Source organism: Nyctibius grandis, chromosome 3 (genome assembly GCF_013368605.1).
Source record: "Nyctibius grandis isolate bNycGra1 chromosome 3, bNycGra1.pri, whole genome shotgun sequence".
Lineage (NCBI taxonomy): Eukaryota > Metazoa > Chordata > Aves > Nyctibiiformes > Nyctibiidae > Nyctibius > Nyctibius grandis.
The window spans coordinates 6,939,401-6,965,880 of record NC_090660.1 but is presented as its reverse complement, the minus strand read 5'-3'; the positions used below and the strand labels follow the sequence as shown (position 1 = coordinate 6,965,880).

Below are 26,480 nucleotides of genomic sequence, written 5' to 3'. Positions count from 1 at the left end.
ATAAAGCTTACTGAATACTATCCTCATATTAGGGCAATAATTCACAAGTGAGGTGAACTGCAGATTTTTAGCCCTCAGAATAAAACATAGGCTACTTAATTCCCAACGTTATTCCTTGTGCTCTTTTGAACAGACACTGCACCAAGATCAATCAGGTTGGTCAACGATAATGCCATTATACTGAACAGAAAGTTATGCAATACTGCCTAGCTAGGATTCCCTATTGCATTTATAAACATACTTACAAATTAAAAAAAAAAAAAGAGATAAAACCAAACTCCAAAATCATTAGGAAGATTTTTTTAATACTCCATAATTTGCAAATCAAAATAAGATGTCAAACCCAAACAAACAGTCACAGTATATGCATGAATAAGTTGGCTACATTTCTGAAAAACACTATAAAAGCTAAAAGATTACATAGCCAGCATGCACAGAGATATGCCTTCAGATAGATGTACAAAGTTCAAATAAACTGGCAATGTTCCAGTCACTAGGTAAAGCAGTCAAATGACGTGATGTGTTGCAGCTTTATCACACTCTGTGCTAACTTAACCAATACTTCTCATTTAATTTATGGAAAATGGTCTAGGCTCCAGTGCTTTAAGTCTTTGCAAGGATTTTCACACAAATTCATTTGTATTGACAAGACTGCTTTCCAGATCTTTATCTTGCATATAATAAAAAAAGCATGAGAGGTGCTCAACCTGCTAGATATTTCAAACTAGCTAAAAATGATTATTAAAATAATCAAATCTGACTTCCCACATAACCCAAAGAACCTCACACAGGAAATCATGCACCAAGCACATAAATTCTGGAGCTAAAATAGCTCTCCTAAGGAAAAAGCAACTAATAAAACAATAGCAAAACTGGCATTTCTTGATGTACAGTCACTTCAAGTGAAAGACAGCAACAGGTAAATCTGTTGAACTAAACCTGTTCTCAATGTCTGCTAAAAAAGAAGCGTATCTCTTCTGAATTCAACTCAGTTCAGCTTCTTGCCTTTCTCAAAGGCCTTTGTGAGCAGTGTAGCCCTCCCAATCTTCCATTTTCTGAGAGACTCAGAGGACATGAAAGCCTACACTGGTCATGGATGGAGGAAGGCAGAATTAGTCATTGCACAGCACAGTGACTAAACAGAAGCAATCAACAGCAGTAGGGCCATCGTGATCTGAAGCTCAGTACAAAGGGATATTTTGACCCTTTGTACCTCAGAGACTTCTATGAGAAGAGAGACAGCAAGAAAGACGTTATTGCTGCATTGTGCCAACAGTGCTTGCAGACCAGACTAGGAAGCAGGCTCCTGGAATGGCTGGGGACCTTCCCTTTACACAAGCAATTTACTAGGCAATGTACTCCTTAAGATCTATTTCATAGATACGTGTTTGTCTTGGCCTCATACCACAAGAAATTTTGTACTAGACTGTACATAAGCTATGCCTTAATGCCTAAGGTAATTACAATTCACAGACTTGCTGTTAATTTCAGTGTGCTCTGAATCAGGTGGAAGATTCACAGCTACTACTACAGGCTTGGAAATAAGAGCAAGAGGTTGTTATCATACAGCTCATTAGGGGAGGCAAAGAAATTTTTGGAGACTGCCAAATAATTTAGGAGCTCAGCCATTCTTGCAGAAACATTTAAAGCACATTTTTCAGAGCATAACTGGTTGTTTATGTCACCAAAATCTGAGATTAAAATTTACTGAGTCTCTAGGAAGAAAAAAAAAACACACCTTAAACTGCAACATCTGAAAACATTTCTGTTGCTGCTGTCAGCCATTAAGGGTTATTTGTCCAATGTAAGCAATCTAATAAAGATCTTCAGAATACAGAAAAAATAAGGTAACCTTCTATAGAGTATGCTACTGGAGCCTGAGGCAATACTGATTTACTTCCACAGCATCAGGTCTTGATATTTAGGCTCCAAACACAAGCTGCATCCAAAATGGGAATGACTTAACTTTGGCTGCCCTTATACCCTTCTGCATAGCTGCTAGGTTGCCAGGCTAATCCCCTATAAAGTATTTAATATATAATCAGTAAAGCCTTATATGGCTTTTTCTAAAAGTTGATTCCTCATCCATTCCTGATGCTCACTTATGCTGTTGATATCTATGCTCAAGCTCTCACACACTCCAAACAGTCCATCAGACTAAGTTCTCTGATCCAGTCTGCAACACTCAGGTTTCAATACCCACACCCTACTGGAACTGGTTAGAAAGCATTCATTAAGCATAAAGGAGCCCTTTAGGATAGTCCCAGGTGTGCCCAATTACTTAGTTGTTTCTGTAAGCTGATGAAACCATTAATTTTGATGTAGGCTCCTCAGAAGGCCATCGTGTTATTGCATGCAGCCCAATCACCAGGCCCCTGAGAAAACAAACAACCTGACAGATGTTAAGAGCTCATTTACTATTTGAAGGATTGTATTTCTGCCAATAATAGATACTGTGGCATCAGCTTGCAAGTCCATCTTTCGGGTTAATCTCTCAAAGAGTCATTCTGTGGCCTAACAAGTCAGCCCTGTTCTTAAACAAGCAAACCGCAGGGGACACTAAGATGGGACCAACTTGGGCAGAGACTTAATATTTGTCTTTTCTACCTAAACATGGCCTAAACCAGAACAAAATACAACCTTGCGTTGTTTTACTAAGCGTGTTTAAATCTAATGTACCTCCTGTATCAAAAGGTGAAAAGAATACGTTAGTGCAATATTACATTTGCCTAATGTAACACCACAAAAATCAGTGCAGGGAAACACAAAGATGACTATGACACTATTAAAACACCCACGAGTATTTAGCACAGTGCATAGACAAGACCTCAGTTTCTGGGAGCTTCGAACAGAGCAGCCCAGACTAAATTAAACAGATGCTGGACCACGGTGGCACAGAACTCTCTGAAGAGTCTTTTGCCACACCCCACATGAAAGTGGGGGAAAGCATACTGCATCTTTTCTTGAGGTCCACATACTCTTAGGCAGATATTTAGGCTATCACTGTTTGTCTGGAAGTGGAGGGATAACTAATGTCTTTGGGACTGCTTGCCTCCTGAAGGCACATTTTATACCTGATCTGCTTCAGGGGCCAAAAGAAAGATAAACTATTTTTATTCATCCAGGACACAGGAACACTCTGATGCTGCAAATGAGAGAGAGGAAAGGAGAAAATAAATCTATAAATTATAAGAAAATTTAAAAAAAACAGAGGGAAGTGCCTGCACAGGGGTGCTGCAAATAAGCTGTGTACAACACCTTTAGTTTTGAAGCTGGCAAGCATGCAGACATGCAAGCAACCACAATATAGTATAATATAGTATTCCACAATGCACAGGAGATAACTCTTACAGCTGCCCAATGTACATTCTGGCTACAGTGTAGTATATCAAGCTCTCCAACTATACCAGCGCAAAAACTCAGCACAAGCAACCCTAGCCTGCTCTGAAGCCACCTTTTTAAAAAAGTTTGGCTAGATCTACACTGTATTGTGATTTAAAAACAAAAAGAAAACAACAAACCAAAAAAAAAAACCCAAAACTAAAAAAAACCCCACCCTATACACCATTCTTCTAATTAACCTGACTGTCCTGTTGGGGTTTTTTTTGCACAGTCTTCAAGTTACTACCTCATAGAGTTTAGAACAACTTCTGTCTGACCAATGTTAAACTATCTATGGTTATGAAAAGCAAGCCACATAATTTCAGTATACAAAAGTATACATTAATAAAAGACTAAGTGCTCAGCCACTGTAAATCAATGTAGTTCCTTTGAAGTATATGGAGTTATGCCAAACCATCCCAGCGGAAGAACTGATCCAGGATTTAATTAAAGAATACATGGTTCTGCTCCTGTTTTGTTTGTAGGAGGTACCACAGTGTTGCAGTGTCTGGAATAGCCTGACCCCTCTGGCACTGCAGAGTTACATATTAACAACGATGTGGTCTTGGATGAAAGTTCATGCTCACATTAAGAGACCAGCATCACTAGCCCCCTAAACCCTTTATTTTTTTTTAATTTCACCAGCCACATTCTCAGCTGATGTACATCAGCACTTTTCCATTTACGTCAGCAACTGTAAGCAGATTTACGTTAATCAAGTCTGACTCCATTATGATTTTATCTTTAAATTTCATACATTTTCAGTTTGTTTGAGAAGACCCATTCAAGGGCAGCTTCCATGTCCTACTGACGAGTGTTGCCAACTTTTCATAATTTGTGATAAGATACTCATCTGAGGTATTACATGACAACATACAGCAGCAACACAAAGCATTTAGAGGAGGAAGGAGAAAGCATTATAATCAGTTGAAACTCAGAGGGAACTTTAAGTAGTTCCTGGAGTACTTACTTCTTTAAGTAGTAAGCTGGAGGCAATCAATCAAATGAGAATTTTCAAGGCAACAAGAGTTAACCACAGTTGGAAATACACATGGGATCACTCAAAACCACCATAATTTTTACCTTTCTATTCTACAAAGAATTTGTTATTTCCCAAAGTGCCCCTTACATCAACAGCAGTGTGGATCTTCCTTGCTTCAGAGAGGAGTTACCACCTGTGAAATAACTTTGCAAAGCACCTTGTAGAGTCTGGGAGAAACAAAGCAGCTAAACTCAACGCAGGCTAGTTTCTAGGAGTAGGGATCAACCTGCAGTGTTTGAGATCTCTGTAAACACTTGCATTTCAGAATAGTTTCTACAGAGAGTCTCTTAAAGCCCAGCTTCCATCTTCAGTTGTAATTCACTGTGGTTGAATCTGTGTTGCTGAATGTTAGCTGCAGCTGAGTGCCTCCTAACATCCCTTTGAAAATACAAAGCCAACATGCAGATCAGCATCTAAATGAAACATGGTAAAAAAAATCCACACCCTCAGAGCTGCTTTATAACAACATTTATATATTTTCCCTTGCACTAAAAAATATACTAAACATTCACAGAATTTAACAAACACAGACAAAACACTTAGCAAACACATACAACACATTGCACAATCTACTTTAGGTACTTACATCTTCCACTGTTGACTGTGGAAAAAAAAAACAAAATAAAATGATCAGCAGCCAAACCATTACCTCAGGTATACTGTCATATGTACAGATATGAAAAATAGTTTTTGTAAGAAAACCATTTTGAACTAGTGTGTGCATATCCACATGTGTATACATGTATATAATGTGTGTGTATGCATACATATATACATCAACTTAATATAATTTTCATATGAAAATTTATATTATGTTTATGTTCAGCTGACGACATGAAAGACAAAAAATCAACTAAAACTGTGTTACTCCTTTTTAGAACATTAGAGATGGGCTTAGCACTCAAGAGAAGATCAAGAATACTTGCTCATGCAATGCTTCTAACTCAAAGAAACCTTACATTGGGAAGAGAATGTTACACATATGGCATTACAGGGAAATCATTGAGAATGGCTATTCATGTAAGGACTCTGTGCAACCCACACATCGGTTTGAAATACACAGATTCACTTCTTTCTTCAGAAATGTGTTAACCAGTAAAAGGTAAAAAACATAATCCCTTAAATGGAGGCGTAGCAAAATGATGTGTATTTGTTTTGACTGATGTGAACCTATTTGCTGATCCCCATGCATAAAGTTTTTGCTTCTACAAATGCCACATTATACTTTTCACACTTTCTATTCAAATACAGACTCTGGAAAGTGGGACAGACCCAGCAAACTACCCAACCTCCTGTTGGCTACTCGGGACTTGCAAGGGGCGTGTGACACTTCAAAGAATCAATCCTTGTATATTAGAAAAGTATACAGTTCATTAAATAGTACTTTAATTGTCCTCTGAACATACCATGCTGCATATTTAGTTTCTAAAAAGGCACCTTTTTTGGACTTGAGAATACTTTCAAACAGAAACATGTCATTCTTAGCTTGTCTTTTCCCTCCAATGTATATTAGATACATGCTAAATACAGGGGTCTGGCAGCACTTTCACAGGCTGCCATGAAGACACAGACTAGTTATCCATAGCTAAGAAATGGTACGACTATCATCTGATTTATTTCCTTTTCTTACCAGAAGTGCCCCTCATCAAAGGGGGCAACTGAACAACTGAAAGATTTACAGGTTTATAAGTATTTATAAAGCCATTCTGGATGGCAGCAAAACAACAGTCAAAAAATTTAACCTCCCTGAACCAGATGCTCTTTGCTGGTTTGATTTATACAGGTTTAAGAGCTGGCCTTTCTTAGTGCTGTGTTAATAAGTCCTGGGCGCTACAAACATCTCACTTATTACTCAGGTCACATTATAACTAACCTTTTGAAGTTTTAAATATTTCAACACAATGTCACGTTCCAAATTTATCAGCTCATGCAATGATCCATGGCTTTGCCAGTTTGTTACAATGGCCTGTTTGTTAATCAATGTGCCCAGGAAAATAGAGAACAAATATTTGCATTCCCCTAGGGTAGAACTGGGGTCAAAAGAACCAAAATCCCATTTATACACACCATGACCACCCTGTGATGTGAAAGAAAGGAATGTTCAAGGTTCAGTAATCAAAAGCAAATTAGAACAATAAGTTTTCTAAAGCTATTACAGCATAGGAAACATCTTATCTTACCTATTTCATAGAAACGCAACTTTTTTTAAATGGGCATTTTTATACACTTCAATGAAAGACGCAGAGTCAAACTCACTGAGGTGTTTGGTCAGTACAAAACCATTTCAGTTATCCTACACAGTAATTAACCCAGATAATCTACATTTCCGTGGCTACTGGGCATGGCTAGATGGTACACTGGATAGTACAGAACAGCCTTGAGCAAAAGCCTACTAGCCTTTCTACCGGTGTGGATACAAACAACACTCAAACTGCTATTAACTTAGTGTATTTCCAAGCTTACATAAATAGGTCACAACACCACGGCAGTACACAAACTTGTCAGCCCACATAAAGCATAGATGAGCTGGAAATGAACTATGCTGGAACAAATGGTCATGTACTGATTCAGGGAGCCTTCTAGACCACAAGGCTCCTACAAAATTCACAAAGTGTTTGAAGTCACTCTGTTCACCGCCAAGGTATATCACCCTCCTTTTCAGCCATGGTAAGTGAATTGGAGTTCATATCCCCTGTGTATCTGGGGGTAAGTCTCATCCCATCAAGCTAAGCCCTGGAAAGAAAAATGTTTCACTTGGGATCTGTCAGTTTTTGGGCATTGAATAAGGGGCCAGATCTTCAGCTGGGATATATCAGACAATGGCATGGCCTTATCTGCCCAGGCACTCAGCCTGTGCAGTGCTCCAAAATAGATCACATCCGTGTTGCTTCTGGATCCCAAGGATAGATCCTACTTCTTCCCCAAGTTGCATGATGCTATACCATACACTGCTTACAGCACACACAATGATGGGATCAATAATGCAGATTTTATTAAAGCAAAACAGATCCCAATGCTCATTTCTGCCACTGACATAATATGCCCAATTCTGACCATTTTCGCCTCTCACAATTTGTATATTTTCCCCAAGTTCCTTACACTCATTTAAAACAAAAGGAAGTCTCTGGCCTGGTTCAGAAGGGCCTGAACCTGTGAAAAGTGACAGCTGAAAAACAAAAAGCAACCCCAAAAAAGATTTTTTTTCATCATTTTTAATCAAAGGTAAAAGTTGTTAATGTTTCCAGTAAGCCAATTCAGTATCAGCAACAAGTTTTTAATGAGACTAACATGCCTCATTAAAAGCTTCAGTACTGGCATCTCCTCCCTTCCTCCCAGCCTCCTCACTGACCAGAAAGAGACATTACCCAACAGAACAAGGCAGACATGTTAGTCGAGGAAGAAACTGACTTTCAAGTTTCATATCAAACTCAATACAGATCATGAAATTCTCCAGTGGCATGAACCAAAGCCTCTACAAGTCTTTCTGTTGCTCCAAAATCCACTAAATCCATCTGTGAGCAAGCTGTTAATTAAAACACTCAGAATTACACAATTCAGGTATACAGAACTATATAAAGAGAAATTTTATGAACTCATAGGCCCCATTAGAAAAAAGGACACAGCTTATGTTTTAACTGGATGTCTGGTCAGTTCTTCTCTGGTTCCTCCTGGTATTAGATTATGAACACTCGGGAAGAGTATCTGTTTTGTATGTCTTGTTGTGCTAATTATGTTACCAGGATACTAAATAGCAAACAATGACATACAAAATTTAACTATTAAAGATGTTGCTCAGGAGATTAAAGATGTATATCACATTTTTTAATCTTTGCATTTTTATAGTCTTATTCCCTAAACTACACCTACTGTAGAATTCCTAATTGATTCAGCATCAGAAAATGAGAAATTCCTTACTCGTCTGTGACACCAGCAGTAGAAGAAATCAAACTGGTCAGATACGGAGTAGCAAGAGGGTTTAGTTTTGCATATTGGCACAGGAATATGAAGCGGACCTTTAGACACAATTAGTTTCTAGACATACAAATATTTTGTGTACAATAATTTTGGGTAGCACAAAACGTGTTTGTTTCTTTCTAATTCTTAGGAAAGAATATAGGAAAGAACACCCTGTGAAGATAGATTGTTTTGACATCAAATGGCTGTAATTTGCACATGCTGGGATCATTTCTAATGTCTGTTCAGGCACTCTCTTAGCCTCACAAAACTACCTCCTATACAGAGACAGTATCAATGAACCATTTCTAATTGACAGTGAAAAAAGTGAACCAAGAGTCCATTCATTGAAAAATGAAAAGTTATTTCCTATGATTAGACATGTACACTATATGTCAGATACCATAAATGCTAGGTTTGAAATAAACAATAATTGTAAATACTGGGATTTTTCATGACAATGTGCTTGAAAAAAATACGCAAGTATGTTAGGGACAAGGTATATCCAGCATAAACATACCAAAATAATTTGTGAAATCAAGACAACATTATAACCTTCCAAAATTTAATTTTCACAAATTAATCCAATCATATCACTGCCGACAGATCAGTGGTGACTCCACTGTCTACCAACAAAGATGCACATAACGGATGTAGAAGAAACAACTGCCGCTAATGATACTAAAAGATTTGAATTTTAAAATATGTAGGAACAGAGGGAAACAGAGAAATGATAGCTCCTCAAAATACTTTTATAGCAACATCTCAGATGCTTTTTTTGAAAATTCTGATGGTAAGTTCAGACCTACCAAGTCTCAAACATTGCATTTTCCACCTCACATCCCCCTGCCATGGTGCCTGCCTCTTCTGTCAGCACCGGACAACTAGGGAACCTTTCCTGGCCCAGGATCCCACCAGCAATGCAGTGGCCAGCTGACCTAGGCTGTGATCTGCTGATTAACTATGTCTGGCCCACAAGACCCCACAGCAGGAGTGGCACTAAGCTGATGTGCTGCAGCTGGAGACCACCAGTAGAAGGCACATTCTGCCAGTCACAGTTTTCATTCTGCAGTCACGCTTCATCACAGGAGCAGACACTCTGTGTCCAGAACTATGAAGTTCCCTAACAAGCAAACGCACTCTACTCCATGTCCTAGCACATGTCTGTGTCATCCAGCATGTGACCAACATGAGGACTGACAGGCACTGGATGGGAAAAAGAAATTTAAAAGTTTCAAAACATTCAAACACTCATTCAAATCCTTGTAATTATCAAGTGTATTCACTAGAGAGAGATGTTCTGGGCTTGCATGCAGATGCAAATATTCAGGTCACACATGTGTCAAAGCTTTGAGGAATCTTTACTAATCCTCTGAAGAATCATTAGTAAAAATATTGATTATTCCATTCTACAAATACTCCTCCAAATATGACCACACCTAAACCACCTGATAAAAGCAGAAGCTGCAATTGAAACAGAGTTATGGAATAATAAAATACATTTATATGAAACGGTTAAAAAAAGCGATGAATCACTGGAAAAATGTGACCAGGACACAACCACTACATGTGAGGCAACAGAACTGCAGAAGAGTACCCAGGCTGAACATGGAAGGAATGTGGAGCTGGAAAGGTAGGATAAGACCTGATGGGTGGTGGGCAGAGAGTCCCTAGCGCATTCCTCACACCAGGACCCCTGAGATGCATCACTGAATGCCACAGTCCAAGAGCCATACACAGCCACTTGCAATGCTAGATGACAGCACTCCAGAACAAACCCACCACCCAAAGAAATTGGATAAAGGGACCCTTCCTCAACCAGCCACACATCTGCCTACAATCAACCAGCTCTTACAACATCTGTTTTCATACTTTCTGCCCTACAGCAGTTCCCAGTTGATGGGTAATAATATTACAAACACACTGTAAGTAGGCAAATGTTATGAAATTGTGGACGAGGATGTTTTCATTGTTTAAACACCATAGAAAACAGTGGTGAACCTAAGGAAAGGAGTCTACATCACCCTTATCTCTCTATAGCATAGAGCTAATTCTTGACATGCCTTACTTAGAGTGAGACATATAAATAGAGTTTTCTTAAATAACTTTATAAATGCTCTTCTAGAACATAAGTCTGTAAAGAAATCCAGGTAGAACACAAATGACAAGAATCTTGAGCAGCACAAAAAATACTTGTGTAAGAGCTTGTCACACAATCACCTTGTCCTAGAAGCCCAGGAGAAAAAGTGTAGACAAAAAACCTCAGTGTTTTTACTACCTAAGAAAATCTGTCTTCTATCAACCAAGGGCAAATACACCTGTATGGTCAGTAAAGCAGTTTAATGCAGGCCTACTATGAACTTTTGATAACAGATGCTGTTTCATACAGATACTATAATCTTTCTTTTATCTTGCCATTGCAAAAGACTGGTTCTTCAATATCAAAATACATCTGCTTTTCTCAGGTGCCTGCAATTCTTTGCTTTTACAATAACACATTGCAAAGTCTGTTTACTTCAGTGTGTTCAAAAAATGGTTGGTCATAAGAAGTCAAAGAATAATGGAGGTTTCAGCTGAACATGTTTTTCTGAAACAAAGCGAATTTAAAACAAATAGTTGCCCACAGGATTTGAAAACACAAAAGCTCAGTTAATTATTCAGCAGCTCACCCAGCCCCCATGACAAGTAAAAGTCATCTTTTCGAGTGCACTGGGAGAGACCATCTACATCAGAGATAGTGCCTAGAGAAATATAAATGTCTACACTTTACATATTATAATTGGAAAATAGTATTCAGTATCTTTTACAAACAATTAAGTTTATAACAAACAAATGGTAACTATGTCGGTCTGTACTTCCTCAAGAGATTAATTGTTAGATTCCTCAAGCACATCATTTAAAATGTATTTGTACTTGCAGATCACCTTCAGTACAAAAGGGATCTCTCTTGCAAAACAAGAAGCTCAGTTTTCAGAAGAAGTGATGGATGGAAACATACCTGAGGAATAGTTTGTATCAAAGCTTTAGCTTGGGTCAGGATGAAACCTTTTTACTACTTTCCCTACCAATAACATAACCATAAAATGTTTTGAGACATTATTACAGCATGAGGGCTCTGCCAGAGGATTTAAAACAGCCAAGATCCTGGCTGCCATCTGCTGAGACTGACACACAATTTTCCCATGTTTCTGGGACAAGTGTCTTCTTTCACCCTTTCTGCTGTCCCTGGCTGAAAGAGGGAGAAGGCAGAAATCTGAATTTCCTCTCTACCCCCACTCTCTCCCCAAAAAGTCTAAACTAACATGGGATGTGACAATTCTACGGAATTAGCTTGTTGCAGAGGCCATCAAATGGGAATTGAAAAATCAGACTTTTCCTAGGAAACTTGCTCCAGCCTTCCATGCAGAACAGCTACCACAATGCTACAGCGCAAGAGACGTGTCATTGCTTATCTGCTGGGATAAACAGCAAAACAGAAGGGAAAGAGTATTGCCATGTCAGTAAAATGCTTGAGCCAGATAAGAATTTGCTCATACAGTCAGTCTCTCTCTGTTCACCACTGCTTCTCACTGCCTTTAGCTCTGATTTGATCTTTTCTTTCTCCTTCTTCACAACCTGTAGCTCGCCCTTCTGACCATCATTCACGCTCCTAATCAAGTGAATTTGCAGCACTGGGAAAACAGGGAGTAACACACTGATCTGGTGTTACAACAGCATGAGAACTAAGGGGCTTTTCCTATGCTGCTGCACTGCTGCTATTGCTAAGGAGAGCAAAGCACAAACAGGCAAGGAAGTGCCCAACACACACAACAGCGGATGAAGTGAGAAGAGACAGAGATGTGGCTTTAAAATCCCACCAGCTCTAGCAGCTCGCAGCAGGGGACAACCTGTTAGGATGTCCTTGATAATCGCTCAAATGTTACTGCATCAAGATTATCTCAGAAACCAGGGAACTGAAATCAGGTGTTGATATGAAACTAAACAAATTGCAGACTGATGTTCTGAAGTGAAAAGGATCTTGCAGGCCTTTCCCATTCTAAACTCCTTCCTTTCTTCTGCACAGTTATCAGTTTTCTCTTGAACTATTCCCTTCATCACATGCATAAGTACAACAGTCTGAGGAAGATTTGCAAAAGCAAAAATGGTATCAAGGCATCTAACTATCCTTGAAATCCAGTGACTGTTAAAGCACCACAACTACCACTGGCATTTTTGCAAAACCAACAGCATCCCATCTCCTTCCTGGCCCTGGGCATGGCTCAAAGTCTACTGAAGTCAATGATCACTGAACTACAGACATCACTTGAAGTGACATTACTGGAACTCGTGCTGCTTACAAACATTTAAATGTTCAGTGTCATTTTCATGCAGTTTGCTTCTATCATAAATCATATCATCCTGCAATAAGATATCAGAGTGGCTCTCCCTCATTCACCATCCTATACTGACACAGGTCTATAGACAAAACTTCACCAAGAAGAACGGGGCTATAAGTTCAAGTCCATATCTAGGGTAGAGTGGCTATTTTCCATCAGCTGAGCATTTGACCCATTTATTTCAGTTGTTCGGAGGCCTTAGACTGGTAAACAGCTAGATTTTAAGAAACTAGACACTGGATTAAAGAAATCTGTCATTGATGTCAGAAATACTAGCAGATAATGAGGTTATTTAATTGAAGATCACCTTGAAACCTGATTTGTATCAGTAGTAGAATGACTCAGGGCTTTTTAAATCATATTTTTATACGACCCAACTCTGATTGATGGTTGGGCCTCACAGACCAAGACCACAGTTATTCTGCAAGATTTTAAGGGCATTGCTATTACTGTCATACTTCAACTGTTTTTAAAACAATGCTTATTTTTAAAAGAAAAGCCCTCAAAATTAAACTTGTATGTTCAGTTGTTAGACTAGAAAGAAGTAGAAATACAAGCTTTCTTGCATTGCTCTGCTTATGCACTTTTGGATGCTGACGCTACTGATGGGAGACATGTAACACACTCTTTCTACCTCATCCATCTTTCACCAGAAACAGCCTATGCTGAAATCAGCTACTGATATTATAATAAGGTATTCGGTGGCATAGACCCTCATCTATAAACCTAGCTGTTTAGACAGAAAAAAATGTGTCCTCCCAAATTATTCTGACACTGACCCATCTTACAGACAATCACATCTATTTGCATGTTCCACTTCTCACATTAAATAGATGGATAGTGCTTAATGAATTACACCACATTATATAGTTGGTTCATCATTGCTGTGCTGTAACAACACATCTGCATTAAGACCTTCTTGACCAAACCTTTCCCAGAGCTCCTCTTGTCAGTTCTAGAGGACACACAGAGAACACAGGCACTTACTAGCTGTAAGCCCTTGTTAGCTCCAAACACGTCAGGCAAGGCAAGGTGTACCTTACAGGCCAACAGAACCATGGTATTTGAGAAGCTCCAGCTAAAACTGAACCAAGGCATAACAGAGAGAAATAATATTGCCCTTGTCAGGGATAAAACCTGTTCCCAAACGTTAAATTTCAGCCCCTTACAAGAACACATGCTAAAGGATTTCATTAGATGAGTTCCCAGAATACATGAGATGGAGAACTTTCCTTAATTTTTTTTTTCTTTTTTTTTTTTTGCTTCCCTGCCCTGGAACACCTTCGTTACAAAATCAGATTCACAGATTTCAGTAAAGAAGAGAAACCTATTTCTGATGGACTACTTATTCTGTCTTGTCACTCCATGAGAAAAGTCAGAAGACAGTTTAGTAAGAAATTAATGCTTTATACTTCCCATCTATTCTTATTTCTGAATGTAGGTCACTGTACTTACACTGTATCTTGAACATGAATTTTTTCTTGTTTAATTCTAATTTGACATGCATTTTCTAGTTATATGCAAATTTAAAGTAATTGAGATGCTGCCTTCAAAGAACAACATTAAAGTACTCCCAAAAGCAGATGTCAAACATTTGGCAGTTTAACTAACACAGAAGAAAACCTACAGCTGCATACAAATGCACAATGTACAGCTGCTACAGAACATTTTCTTCCTTTTGCCTCCCTCTTCACTAACCAGAATCGGAAGTAGATATTCGTAATTGTTTTACTGGAGAAAAACTTGCACCAAGAAACACTCATCAGGCAGAAAATGCCAAATTAAGTGTGCTTCATACAACCAGAACTGATACCCTTGTACCTAAGCAAAATGACATCATCCTTAATCACTGAACACAAATTTCTCAAATACTGTTTCTGTGCCACCTTTTTAGAGCTTTCAGATCCTTCATATATGGCACTATGCAGGTACAGAAAAACTGCCATCACCACCAGGCCAGCATCAATGTGGTTCCAAAACTTGGTCTAGGGCAAGCCAGCTCTAGTAGCTCCAAGATCATCTCCTCCCGTGGGCAACAAAAAGTCCCGCACCAATTCTGAACGCACTACCAGCACTCAGGAGTACTGTGGCACAAGGCCATTTATTGCTGTGACTGCTCACCCTCGAAGCCATGGTCAGAGCAAGACCAGCTGCCAGGTGAGAAAGGTGGGAGGCAAACCCCAGGAGCATGCTTGAAGAAGAGCCTTTGCTGTCTCCAGGCTCTGGCTAACAGCAGGACTACTGAGGTAATGAGAATGGGCTGCTGTCCAGAGCATTAATGTGGGACCCCTGACAAATGATATCATGTTCTACAAACATTTGGGAGCTTGGGGGAGGAGAAGAAGGAAATTCAGGGAAGGAAGAAGGGAAGCAAGGGAAGGATGGAAGTGGAGCTAATGAAGTAGAGCAGGTTAATACTTCAGCACCAGTACCAAGAGAGCAGGAATTGCCCTGACAAAGATCAGTCTGAAAACACATCTTGATGTTAACCCGGATTTGTCTATGACGCAATCAGTGAGCTTTTCAGTCAACACCTAGCACACTGGCCCTTGATCTGTGAGGAGCCCACAAAGCTTCAGTGAGTCAAATAATCAACCAAATAATTTTGTTCATTTCTTTCCTCCTGCCCTCACCCCAGCCCACCAGAACACTAGAAACTCAGACCTGACCCACAAATTTCTCTGTATATGCATAACTCCACGGTAATCTTCCTACTGAAGTCATTGAGACGATTCACAAATTATACCTTGCTGGGCTTGCAGGACTGAGCCATAAATTTCTTTCTTTATCAATGCTGTCATTTACACATACACTGATTTTTTTTCTTCTTCTAATGAAACAAACAGGGAGGATTTTATTTCTGAAATTCAATCTAAAATAATGCCTTATGAAAGCAAAATACCTTTGTGGGCTAGCATCAAAGAATGCTGCAAGGCTCCACGGAAAAACATGATTTTATTGTTTGCTGATGCAAATCTGACAGAATCTAAGAGAATAAAAACGTAGCAATACTGCTGCCCCTCCTGGTCCTAAAATACATCTAGGTTTTTGATTTCTAAGTGAATGCTTGAAAAAAAAGCAAAACCAGAACTTGCTTCCTCAAATCATTTTAACATAAATATATTTAGGCATTAAAACTTCTGTTATTAGCCCCCTGAAAGTTCATTTCTAGGACTAAATGATCTGGGCATGAAAACAATTTTGTTATTCATAAGCAAGATAAAAATCTGCAGACTATTACGAGGCTTCATCTCATTTTTATGACTCCCCTCCCCAAATAAATCAATCACATAAAGTTAAACTCAACATGGGGAGTTAAACCATCCACAGAGACTGTGGAGATTGCAAACATAAGTCAAATAGAAAGAAAGAAAGCTGAGATAATGGATGGTTTGTACTGGTTTACTTCAAAGCCCTGAGAGATGGCTGAAAGTATTAAGATAACATACAATGAGCACCGATTCCAGAAGAAATAACGGAAGCCTCTCCTACCAAACATGCAACTTTAGGTAAAAAAACAACAACTTCTACAACTACTTCTCCAGCTGCACAGAATTTCTATTATACTGAGAATCTTCTAAGGATTTGCAGCAAAATCATCAGCCTTAAAACTAGCCTTAAAGTACCAAGTCTGTGGTTGTCCTGATAACTACCAGTATCGGAGATTCAGTTAAGTCTTCAGACATGAAGACAACTACCTTCTCGGCAAAGGGTATATGGAATTAGTCATATCGCACACTATTAATGGGAGTCACACATAATAGTGAATGCAAACCACTGCATTTTCAGAGATAATTAGAAGCAATTTCCTGAAGTTCTCTTCTTCGCATCCTGAATATGTAAGAATAATTTTCTTTTTCACACAGACACTGTTTTAGCATAAAATAAGGTGACACACGCACATTCAGGCGTTCAGAAAAAATAGTAAAGACTGGTCATGCATCCAAAGGTGGGTTTTTTGGTTCAGAACTATAATTTATGTGTTGAAGGTTCAGCTAAGTGCAATACTGCTATTGCACAAACATTTTACCTCCCAAAAAAATTATAAGCTCTTACTTAGGTCACCATTAAAAGTGAGATTATTTACTTGATTCTCTGCCTGTGCACTTTGCAACACCACAAGTAACTAGTTTCAGACAACATTCACGAAGGTTGATCAGAGGAGACTCAGGACTGGAATAAGAAAATGTAGGAGGCCAAAAATGGAATTTATGAATAAATTTAATTTATAAGTGACACTGGCAGGGACTGGGGAAAGCATTTCAAGTAAGTGTGATTTTTTCCAAAGAAAAATGTCCCTTCTCCAGAGAAAATACCAAGTTTTGAAGAAAATTTGTTGGTCCAAACCTCCCAAAATTCTCATTCTCACTCTCTGCATTAAAAAAAGCTCCCTTAGGTTTATGACCAGATCCAATGTTGAATGCATGAGATTTTCTTTACTGAAAGTTTTTAACTGGTTGTGGCGATTCAGAAAGCTGAGTGGAAGACAGTCAGTGTAATGCTCGGAGTAATCAGAGTAATAATCACTGCAATAATATGTTCAGAATTCTAGATAATTGTATTATTATTAAACATTTTATATATATTAAAAAATCAGGCATAAATGCAGGCATAACATTAACTGCAGGTTTACTTCTTAAATATTTCAGACATCCTACCTCGTTATTGACTTCAGCAGGTCTTTTCTTAGTTTCTCTTATGTCCAAATAGCTGTGGAAGGAAAACAGTACTGATTAGTTACAGAAGCATCTAATTTACACAATACAAATATTCTACACTTTTTTCATACATGAAGCTTTTAAAATTTATCATGCCTCAAAATAACACAAAAGGTAACTAATTCAAGATTTTAATGAAGGACAATTAATATAAATCTGCAAGCTAGCCCTCTGGGTTAATACAAAAGATGAGGAAGGACCAACCAATGGCAAGCATCAGTGCAGGCTCACCAAAAGACCTGAGAGCCCACAATACATCTGCAACCCTCCAGTAATGTCATGCTCTGTAGTTACTGATTTGTTTGCCAGAGGGAACTTTTCTTCCTGCCAAAAGCTGAGAAGTCGTGAGACCTGAATGAAGATGTAGAAGGAAAAAAAAAAAAAAAAAAGAGGAAGAAATTGTTCATTCTTTGAAGGAACGGCAAGCGTTTATCAAGGTACGACAGACTGGTCACAAGGATTTCAAGGCTTCAGTGTGCAGGGACAGCAAGACACAGCAAGGCTTCCAGGCAATGCTTGAAAGTGCATGCCAATGCTTTGGAGATAGTAAATGTAGCAATGTAGGACAATATTGAAAAGCAAAGTGTCCAAGCCTCATGTTTAAAAACAAAAAAACAACTGTTGTAAGCTTCTCCGTGTAAACAGTTCTCAGGAACAAAAAAAAAAGTCTTAAAGCCTTCAGGAATGAAAAGAAATAAAGGCCTTAGACAAAACCATTCCAACAGCCTATAGCAACAGCTGCTGACTGTGGTTCTTGTTTTCTGGGCATCTGTGAATTACTTTGAGGAGAACTGAGAAACGTGACAAAGAAAAGCAAATATATAGTCAAAGGCTTAAATTCACTATGCAGAGGTCTGAGCATTTAGTTGTCAAATTTCAGGTATCTACAAATCTGAAAAGGTCTAAACAGGGCCAAAGGCTTTTCTTCGGTTAAGGGCACCCAAAAAAATCCCAGACTAAAAACTTTACAAAAGTGTTCCCACTTGCTAAGAAAGCAGAAATACTTCCGCCCAATGACTATCCAACCCAGTGACGAAACTACAGTGTTGTTTAAAGAGACACTGCTGAAGAGGACAATCTACCATCAATTAATGAGCATGGATACAAGTAAATTGGCAAAGGAAGGAGGAGGGTAGAGCAGCATGCCGAAAAAAAAAAAGCTAAAAATCAAAAGCAGCTCCAGCATAGATGGTTTTCTTTCAGGAAGCTGAGAGTCAGGGAAGAACTCCACAGGCGTACAGGCCTGAACATGCATTCTCACTCACAACTGCAACAACTACAATATACCAACACGCCGCCCCACATATACACCAAAAAAAGCTTGCATTCACTTAGCACACCTATGAATGACAAAACAAGCTGGGAAACTTGTTATGTTTTATGAAACTTCCCAACATTGGCTAATAATTCTTCCTTTAAAGAAAATTCCTACATATTTTTCTAAAAACAGAATTTTTAAATGCTAATTATTTTTATTTTAAAAATAAAACATATCAGCAGTTTCTGTTGACTATATACCCTCAGAAGTATCTATCTCAAGATGTTAAGATTCAGGGCTTGGAATGACAGAGGTTCACATGCTAAAGGTGAGTGCAGTTTAGTCTAGAATTCACTGTGGACAAGGAAGAAAAAGATTCAGTTCTCAGTATAAGGCATCTGAGAAGAAACAAATGCACCACTTGAGGTGGAACAATGACACTTGCAGCTTCTGCTTCTACTTGGACACTCTCTCCTTTCCATTACGCTCCCACATAACCGTGCCACAGGCCTCCATTCCAAAGTTCAGCCCTGCATAGTCTATCAAAGCAATGAATGTATCCAACAAGCATCACTGAAAAATAAATTGTAAAAAATGTACAAACTTCTTGCTGCTATCAGATGAGACTCAGATCCTTTAGGGCAGATGCTTTGATCGCCCACACCTGCAACTGCTTTATCTTTGCCTGTGACATACACACAAACATATGCTCTTTTCTTTAATTCCTTCAATTCCTTACAGAAGACCGTCCCTTTCTATTAATCCCTCCTCTCCTCTGACCTTTCTGGCTAAGATGTCTCCCTAATTATCATCCTGTCTACAACCTAGTTAAGAACAAGATCAACATGAAGCCCCTCAGCCTGTGTTAAATAATGCTTGTAAAAGCACTGCCAACATTTACAGCACTGTATAAATAAATCCTAATAGTGAAGAACTCCAACTCTGAACACAGAAATGGAAAAGATCTCAAGTCATCCCATTTATCGTCCCTACAGCACAGGACTATGGCATACTATCAAGTGATACATAAAACAGCCTGCTTTTACCAAACCCTTCAGGCCAGCTTTTCTTAGTATTCTCTTTGTTGACCTTAAATACTTAGGTATCTTGTTGCATGTTGCAACCATGAAAGTCTGAAAAGCTCTCACCATAAAACTCCGACCTTAAAACATGAAATGATGAAAAGAAATGTTTTTTCCCACCCAAAATAAATCCAGAGCATCCAATTCTCTACACAGTGCATGCTAATGCCAAACACTTACTTACTTTTAGCCTGACTGTTGAACATAAAACATATTTAGGGAGGTGAAATATGATGTGCTGACAACTAACAACTTTAAGCCATCCACAGAATCACAGGATTTAATACCAAAGAGATACGGTAGATCTTTCTTGGGAGTTGAGCACTGCATTTGACATGGAAGAGAGTACAGAGGGGAAGGGGCATATATTTAGCCTGTCACACATCTTTCTAACTTTGCCACAAGAAGCTTCAATAAATCTTCAGAAGTAGACAATGTCAAAAATGGCAAGAGTGCTGACAGAGATCCCATTCATTACACAGAGAGTTTTGTCCTGAAACATAATGAGCTCTCCTGAAAAATGTGGTGTCCTCAACTCTACACAACCAAGATAAGCAAGGTAATTCAGCATACAAATTCCCAACCACCTCCAGAAAGGGACTGTTAATTTTGAGATTTTTTTTTAATTCAACTGCAGGAAAAATGCCCCCAAAGACTAAATAAAACATGTAATTAGGCAATTGAGACCATGAAATCCACTGCCAGAATTAAGAACCATTACTGATCACATGTAGAGCCACTCGGGAGACACACCTAAAAGCCCAGATCTCCTCCACAATATTCTCCCAGTCACTCACTAGAAAACAGAGAAACCGTCAGCTTAATTCTTGGTGTCCAGGCAGGTAAAAGAAAGCAAACAGTCATCTTTTAAATAACAGGAGGGACTCGGCTATTCTGGTTATAAAAAGGCTATATACCTACCCAAAATGAACAGAAGTGATGGAGAGGTGGATAGCTGAGTAGAACATTTTAGACTTTTTAAAAATAAGGAAGAAAGGAAGTTTGGGGAATTAAATTTCCAGGCTTATCAACTTCATGGCAGGATTGTCAACACTCCACCTTTCTACATCTTTCTCCCTGTTAACACTGAGCACGAATACTGACACTCCCCCCTTAGTTAAGGAGACACATCACAACGTGCCATTGGCGCATGCCCTTCGGGTTAAAGCGCTCTTTCTCCTTTTCTACTGTGATGTCAAGGAGATGGCACTATGCAACTGATGGTAACAGAAGCCTTTCTGTGGCTGGCCTCTAAAGCTCTTTCACAGTTTTTTCTGTTACAATGCCTTTTCTTTTTGCCTTTGGTCACAACCTTTAAGTCCTCTTTGCACAATGCCTAATAAAAGGGGGGAGGGGGTCCTCTGAAGTACTGCCACAGTGCCAAACCCCAAATGCTGATATTCAATTTACATATAAATCTTACATTACTTTTTAGCCACTCACTTGAGTTTCTTGAAAGCTTCCTTGCCACCAGCCACATACTGCTCTCCACTCTGAAGCTCCTCCAGCTGCCGGACACGATGCCCATCCCGAGGGGTATAGATGTTACGCACAGCTCCAAAGGGTGCCTTCACCCCACCTGTCACCTCCTTCAGGAAAACCTCGAAGTTGGACACTTTCTTCTCATTGATGACAATGCGGCGCCCAGGGAAGAAAGGGTCCCCGTTGCGATACACCAGCACGCTCTTCACCATCGGCTGCGAGAGCCATGACCCCTTCGTGCTAGTCATGCTCGCTGGCTTCAGACCTCCTGCGCAGCCCAAGCTGCCCTGATGCGCTGCCTGCACCTGTTTACTCAGGAGAGGGTTCCTGCCTCAGCACCCCCCTCACCTCCGCCCTGATAACTCCCTGCCAGGGCTGAAGCGCCCACACCCACGCCGGGGCCTGGCCCACCTCCAGGGAGGCAAGAGGAGGAAGCCCGGTGCCGCGGGGAGGAATTACAGCCTCCCCGGGGCTCTGCTCAGCCTGGCAAGAGCGGCTCCTCCTAGGCAACCCGCCCATGCTGCTCCCGGGTGCCTGGGGACGTTAACGCGGACTGCACTAACCCAGGGAAAAAACAACATCGCATGGAAATACCTCCGACACCGCAGGAAGATGGACTGCGGGGAACCCGTGGCCTCCCGGGGTCTTTATCCTCCGGCTTTGCCATGACGGCTTCCCGCTACCACCCTGGTTTCTCGGGAAACTTTATCCCGCGTGTGTTCGACCTCCCCCCGTGCCCAGCCAGGCGAGAGCCTGCCAGAGCCGGAGGCACCGGCCATGCCCGGGGCAGGAGGGCGCAGGGGCCAGCACAAAACACGGCTGAATTATTCACCAAGGCTGGGGGATAGAGGGCGAGGAGGTGTCGTGCCCAGAGGCGGGGAGAGGGACGCGGGAGCACCGGGGGCAGAGGGAACCGGACCAAGGGCGCCGCACCTGAGCCAGGGAGGGAAGTCCCCGCTCCTCGCCGGCGGCCGAGGCGCTGCCTACCGCCGCCTCAGCCCTGCGGGCCGCCGGGTCTCCCCACCACGACGGAAGGGCCGGCCGGCCGAGCTGCCCTGAGCGGGGAGCGGCGGCGGAAAAACGTCGAGCCAGCTCCCCGCTCCCACGGCGAGCGCAGACAGCGGGGCGGGGAGAAGGCGGCGGCCGGGCCGGGCCGGGCCGGGCAAGGCGGAGCTGCCGTGACATGGCGGCGCGGCGTTCGGCGCGCTGACGGCGAGCGGCCGTTACCCGCCGGTAACGGTCACCCGCGCCGCCGCGGAGGGGCCGCCCTTCGCAGCAGTGCCGGTGAGTACACGGTGAACCACCCGCCAGTCCGTCCCGTCACGGGCTCCGGCCCCGCCGCGGAGGGCCGGGAGTTTGAGGCGGTGACAGGCTGCGGCCGGGCACCAGCCGGGTTTGATCCCGCCGGGGCGGGTAGCTCGGCAGCAGAGGAGAAGGTGCTTGAAAAACACTTATTTCATTCACATCTGGCCCAGTTTTTGGGATTTCTTACTAAAGGGGTCAGCTTTTCCCCTCTCGGGAATAAAACAGACTTTTACTAGACCTTCCAGATCAGGGTCACGAACATGCCGGGCAGGCAGCTCGCCCGGTGTGGAGGCAAGGGCGAGCCACAGCCGTCCCCGCCGGGCAGCTCCTACGGCGTGACCGCCTGCTTCAGCCTCCCTGCCCTGGCTTCTGTACCGTATTCCTTTGCTGACTCCGATACATGCTTTCTCCGCTGGAGATTTAGTTGCTTGGTGCCTGAATTTGCCTTTGGTTCAATATTAACATCTAACGATTGCCACTTGTGTGTGCAGGATGGTCCATGTATGAAGGAAACGAACCACTGAAAAATCACGCCTACCATTATTTATTCCGTTCTTACTTTCCTTCTTGTCAGTTATTAAAAATCCCACCTGAAAACTGGATCTTTGCTCCAGGTCGCCCATTGCCATTTGCTGTTTACATCTGCTGCAATTCAGAAATAAAGCTGGGCCGTGATCTTACAGGGGAAAAAAAATTATCAGTGGGGTTGAAATTAGGCTCTTGGACTACACAAATTAATTGCATATATGTACGGGCAATTGATGGTTTTTTTTTTAATGTTCCTACTAACATGATGCCCTCTGAATGTCTTTTTGAGATGATATGTAAATGTTACGGACACTGGGTGCTTTCCCCCCATCCTACCATCTGAATGGGCAAAATTTGCTAGGAACACAAAACTAAATTGCACTCCCCTAGTATTTGGGTAAGTTTATTTAGTTATTTGCATTCCTGAAATATTTAAAAGCTTTTCAGTACTCCTGTCATTCTTTGGTTGAGTGAGTCTTTTATAACTTGTTCTCTTAAGAATCCAGGATCTATCACAAGAGCTAATATCACTTGTGCTGAGTTGGCCCAAACCTGCAATTCTGTCTGGATAATTTCAGTTAATCAGACTGAGAGGTGACTTGCCCCACTAAACCAAGCTCAAATTCAAAATACACCATGAACAGTAGCCTGATAAATCAGAAGAATATCCTTGGGCACAATTTATTTTTTAACAAAAATACATCACCAAAATAAAACAGAAAAACAATAGACAACAATGTAAAATAACCTATTTGTGGTTTAAAGAACATAATGTCAAATTAGGTTAATGTCACACTCTTTCCTAAGTCAAACAATTTCTATAATTCTACATAGTAGATACAATATAACATATATAAAAATATATGAATATACATATTAAGGACCAGATCCAACCTCCACCATCATCAAAATACTCCCTTAGATTTCACGGATAAATATATCAGATCATGAAATCATCCTGATTGATAGCATTTTAATCTTAAAACTATTTAGAACACTTAATAAACAAATGAGCCATTGAAGCTGCATTTTTCCTTGTTAATTCTCAGCCAAACATCTCCAGGCTGTCCAATGTTTGGGAATTAACTTTGGATATTGCATTATCAGAATAGCAGATTTTAAAAAATCTCCTTATATTATTAAAAATTGTAAAAAATCAAGCAAGCAAGCATCTTATGGGCTTATTCAGTGAACAGATGGGTCTCTGATGTGTCTAAACAAATTCTGACTACAGACAAGTTTTCTTTATTTGAAAATACTTCAGGCATGCTTGGGACATGGCTTTTGGCTATACTTTTTAATGCTGTCTGCTCTTTCCAGGAAGCTGCATAATAAAATACAGAGACTTTAATTCCACTGGATTTTTGCGTCACCTTGGGTACAGGAAGCCATAAAACCTGAGAGAAAATGAACAGAAAATGCCTTAAATTCAAACCGAATTCCTTTAACAGCCCCTTTTTCCCCACTGATTGTCGCAAGACTGCTGTAGACCTTCCTAGCTGGAATTGTTTGGTGTACAGTAATGATTGTTCTTCTAAATGGATTTCAACACATGTGATGGAAGGACTTTTTCTTTCCTTTTATCTTACCTCCTTTGATGGGAAAATTGCCCTCCTGCTGTGAGTGACAGCAGGGCAGTTAACCATTACAAAAAGAGCAATTTCAGGGTGAGGGAAGTCAAATATGCTACTGTTATTGGTTAACAGGTAAATTTCTCTACTTGCTGCTGGTTTTCTTCTGACTAATAAAGGGGAGAACCAAGCATATTACCATCTTTGAATTAATACTGTTTAACATTGATCTATTGCAACCTGAAATTAAAATTTGTATTAAAAATATCCTTATGTGTAAAAAACAAAAATGCTGATGACCTTCCCACCATTCTGCAGTCAAGTAGTGATACATGAACTATCTGCTATTTTGTGCCAGTTTCTGCCACTTGTGGTGATGTTAGGCCTAATTTGCAATCACAGAACGTCTTTGGCATAGGAATAAGCGGCTGAATATTTCACTCGTGCACCCATTTCAATGCTTGTGCTACTCCAAAATACTGTTGGTCTTTACCTATGGCCACGCTAGTTACAATCACTTTTGTGGATTGCAATAAAATCCTCCTTAAATGGTACCAGAGCACTGCTAGCATTAAAGCAGCCTCGAACTGGAGGGCAAAATTTTTGTCCAAAACTGGGAGCACATTATGAATCCTTTGAGGAACTGCAATGCTGAATTTCACCCATAGTTTAACCTTTACATAGCTAATAGCTGTGCCTCTAAAGACTTCATCTTTCAAATTCAGCTCCTTGCATTTCTGCCCTCTATCCCTTTACTTGTGCTGCAGTGGAAACTCACCATTTGCTTACTCTCAAGGCAACACTTTCAAATTCAGCCCCTGAAAAGCAACCATTACTGTCCAGCCCACAGCAGGCTACAGAGCCCACTATTTCACTGTGGCCTTTTCAGAATGAAACGTTTTACTTTCTTTAGTAAAAGGAACAAAGCAAAACAAAACCAGAGCGTTTCCAATACAGCATAAAGTCAGCATTTTTTCCATCTTGCCGAAGTATGAAAGCTCAGAAAGCTCAAACGTCAGCCCGTGATAGCAGGGCCTTCATCCATGAGAATCTGCTCCTTCCAGCCTTTCCAGGGCCTGACGTCTTATCCCCGCTATTGTTTCAGTTTCAGTCCTCAACAGTAACGAGCCAAGCTGCTGAACCCACTGACATGATTAAGACAAACAGAGCGACACATAATATTTTTATGATGGAGTAATGTCATACCTCTCATCTTTCTTGAGGTTGATGCATGAGACCATGTGTCCTGGTTTGGCCTAAACCAGGCCAATTTTCCTTTCAGTGATTTTTACTTTCAGCTAAGTCTCCTCTAAGTAACTGCACTTTCTGAAACTAACTGCATGTTTCGCAGACAGTGTCTGTTTCCAGGACTGATAACGCTCGAAGTGTGTAGTTATCACTGAGGCACCGGTAGGGATGTTGTGCAGAAAGGCTCTTGCTGTACTTGTTCTTGAGAGAAACCAAGGTCACTGCTGAATTCCTCCCTGCTTACGAGTGAAGAGCCGAAGGGGGGTCGCAGCTGCAGGGGGGAGCGGAAAGGGCAGGTAACCCAAAATTGACCAACGAGGGTATTCCATCCCATACACGTCATTCTCAGTATAAAGCGGGGGGATCACGAGGGTCTCGCTCTCTTTTCTGCTATGGCCGGTGTCCAAGGAGGACTCCGTCTGTTTTCCTGCTGCCCCCGATCCTGATCCGTGCATCCCTGAATCCAGCTCTCGACCGTCGCTAGGCCCAGCCTGGGCCTTCCCGGAGCCTGCCCTGCAGTGCCAGTGGTGATGTG

At 40.8% G+C, this 26,480-nt stretch overlaps 1 protein-coding gene across 1 annotated transcript in view; it reads right to left on the bottom strand.

Annotated features, from left to right (window-relative positions):
- Nucleotides 1-22,331, bottom strand: part of DCDC2 (doublecortin domain containing 2) — a 72,195-nt gene extending 49,864 nt beyond the window's left edge. The window contains exons 1-4 of the mRNA XM_068396463.1: nt 22,227-22,331; nt 21,255-21,598; nt 17,412-17,463; nt 5,010-5,024 (exon numbers count right to left, since the gene is read on the bottom strand). Coding sequence (XP_068252564.1) covers nt 5,010-5,024; nt 17,412-17,463; nt 21,255-21,541 — 354 coding nt within the window. The 5' untranslated portion in view covers nt 21,542-21,598; nt 22,227-22,331. The remainder of the gene's footprint in view (nt 1-5,009; nt 5,025-17,411; nt 17,464-21,254; nt 21,599-22,226) is intronic.
- Between the last annotated feature and the right edge of the window lie 4,149 nt (nt 22,332-26,480).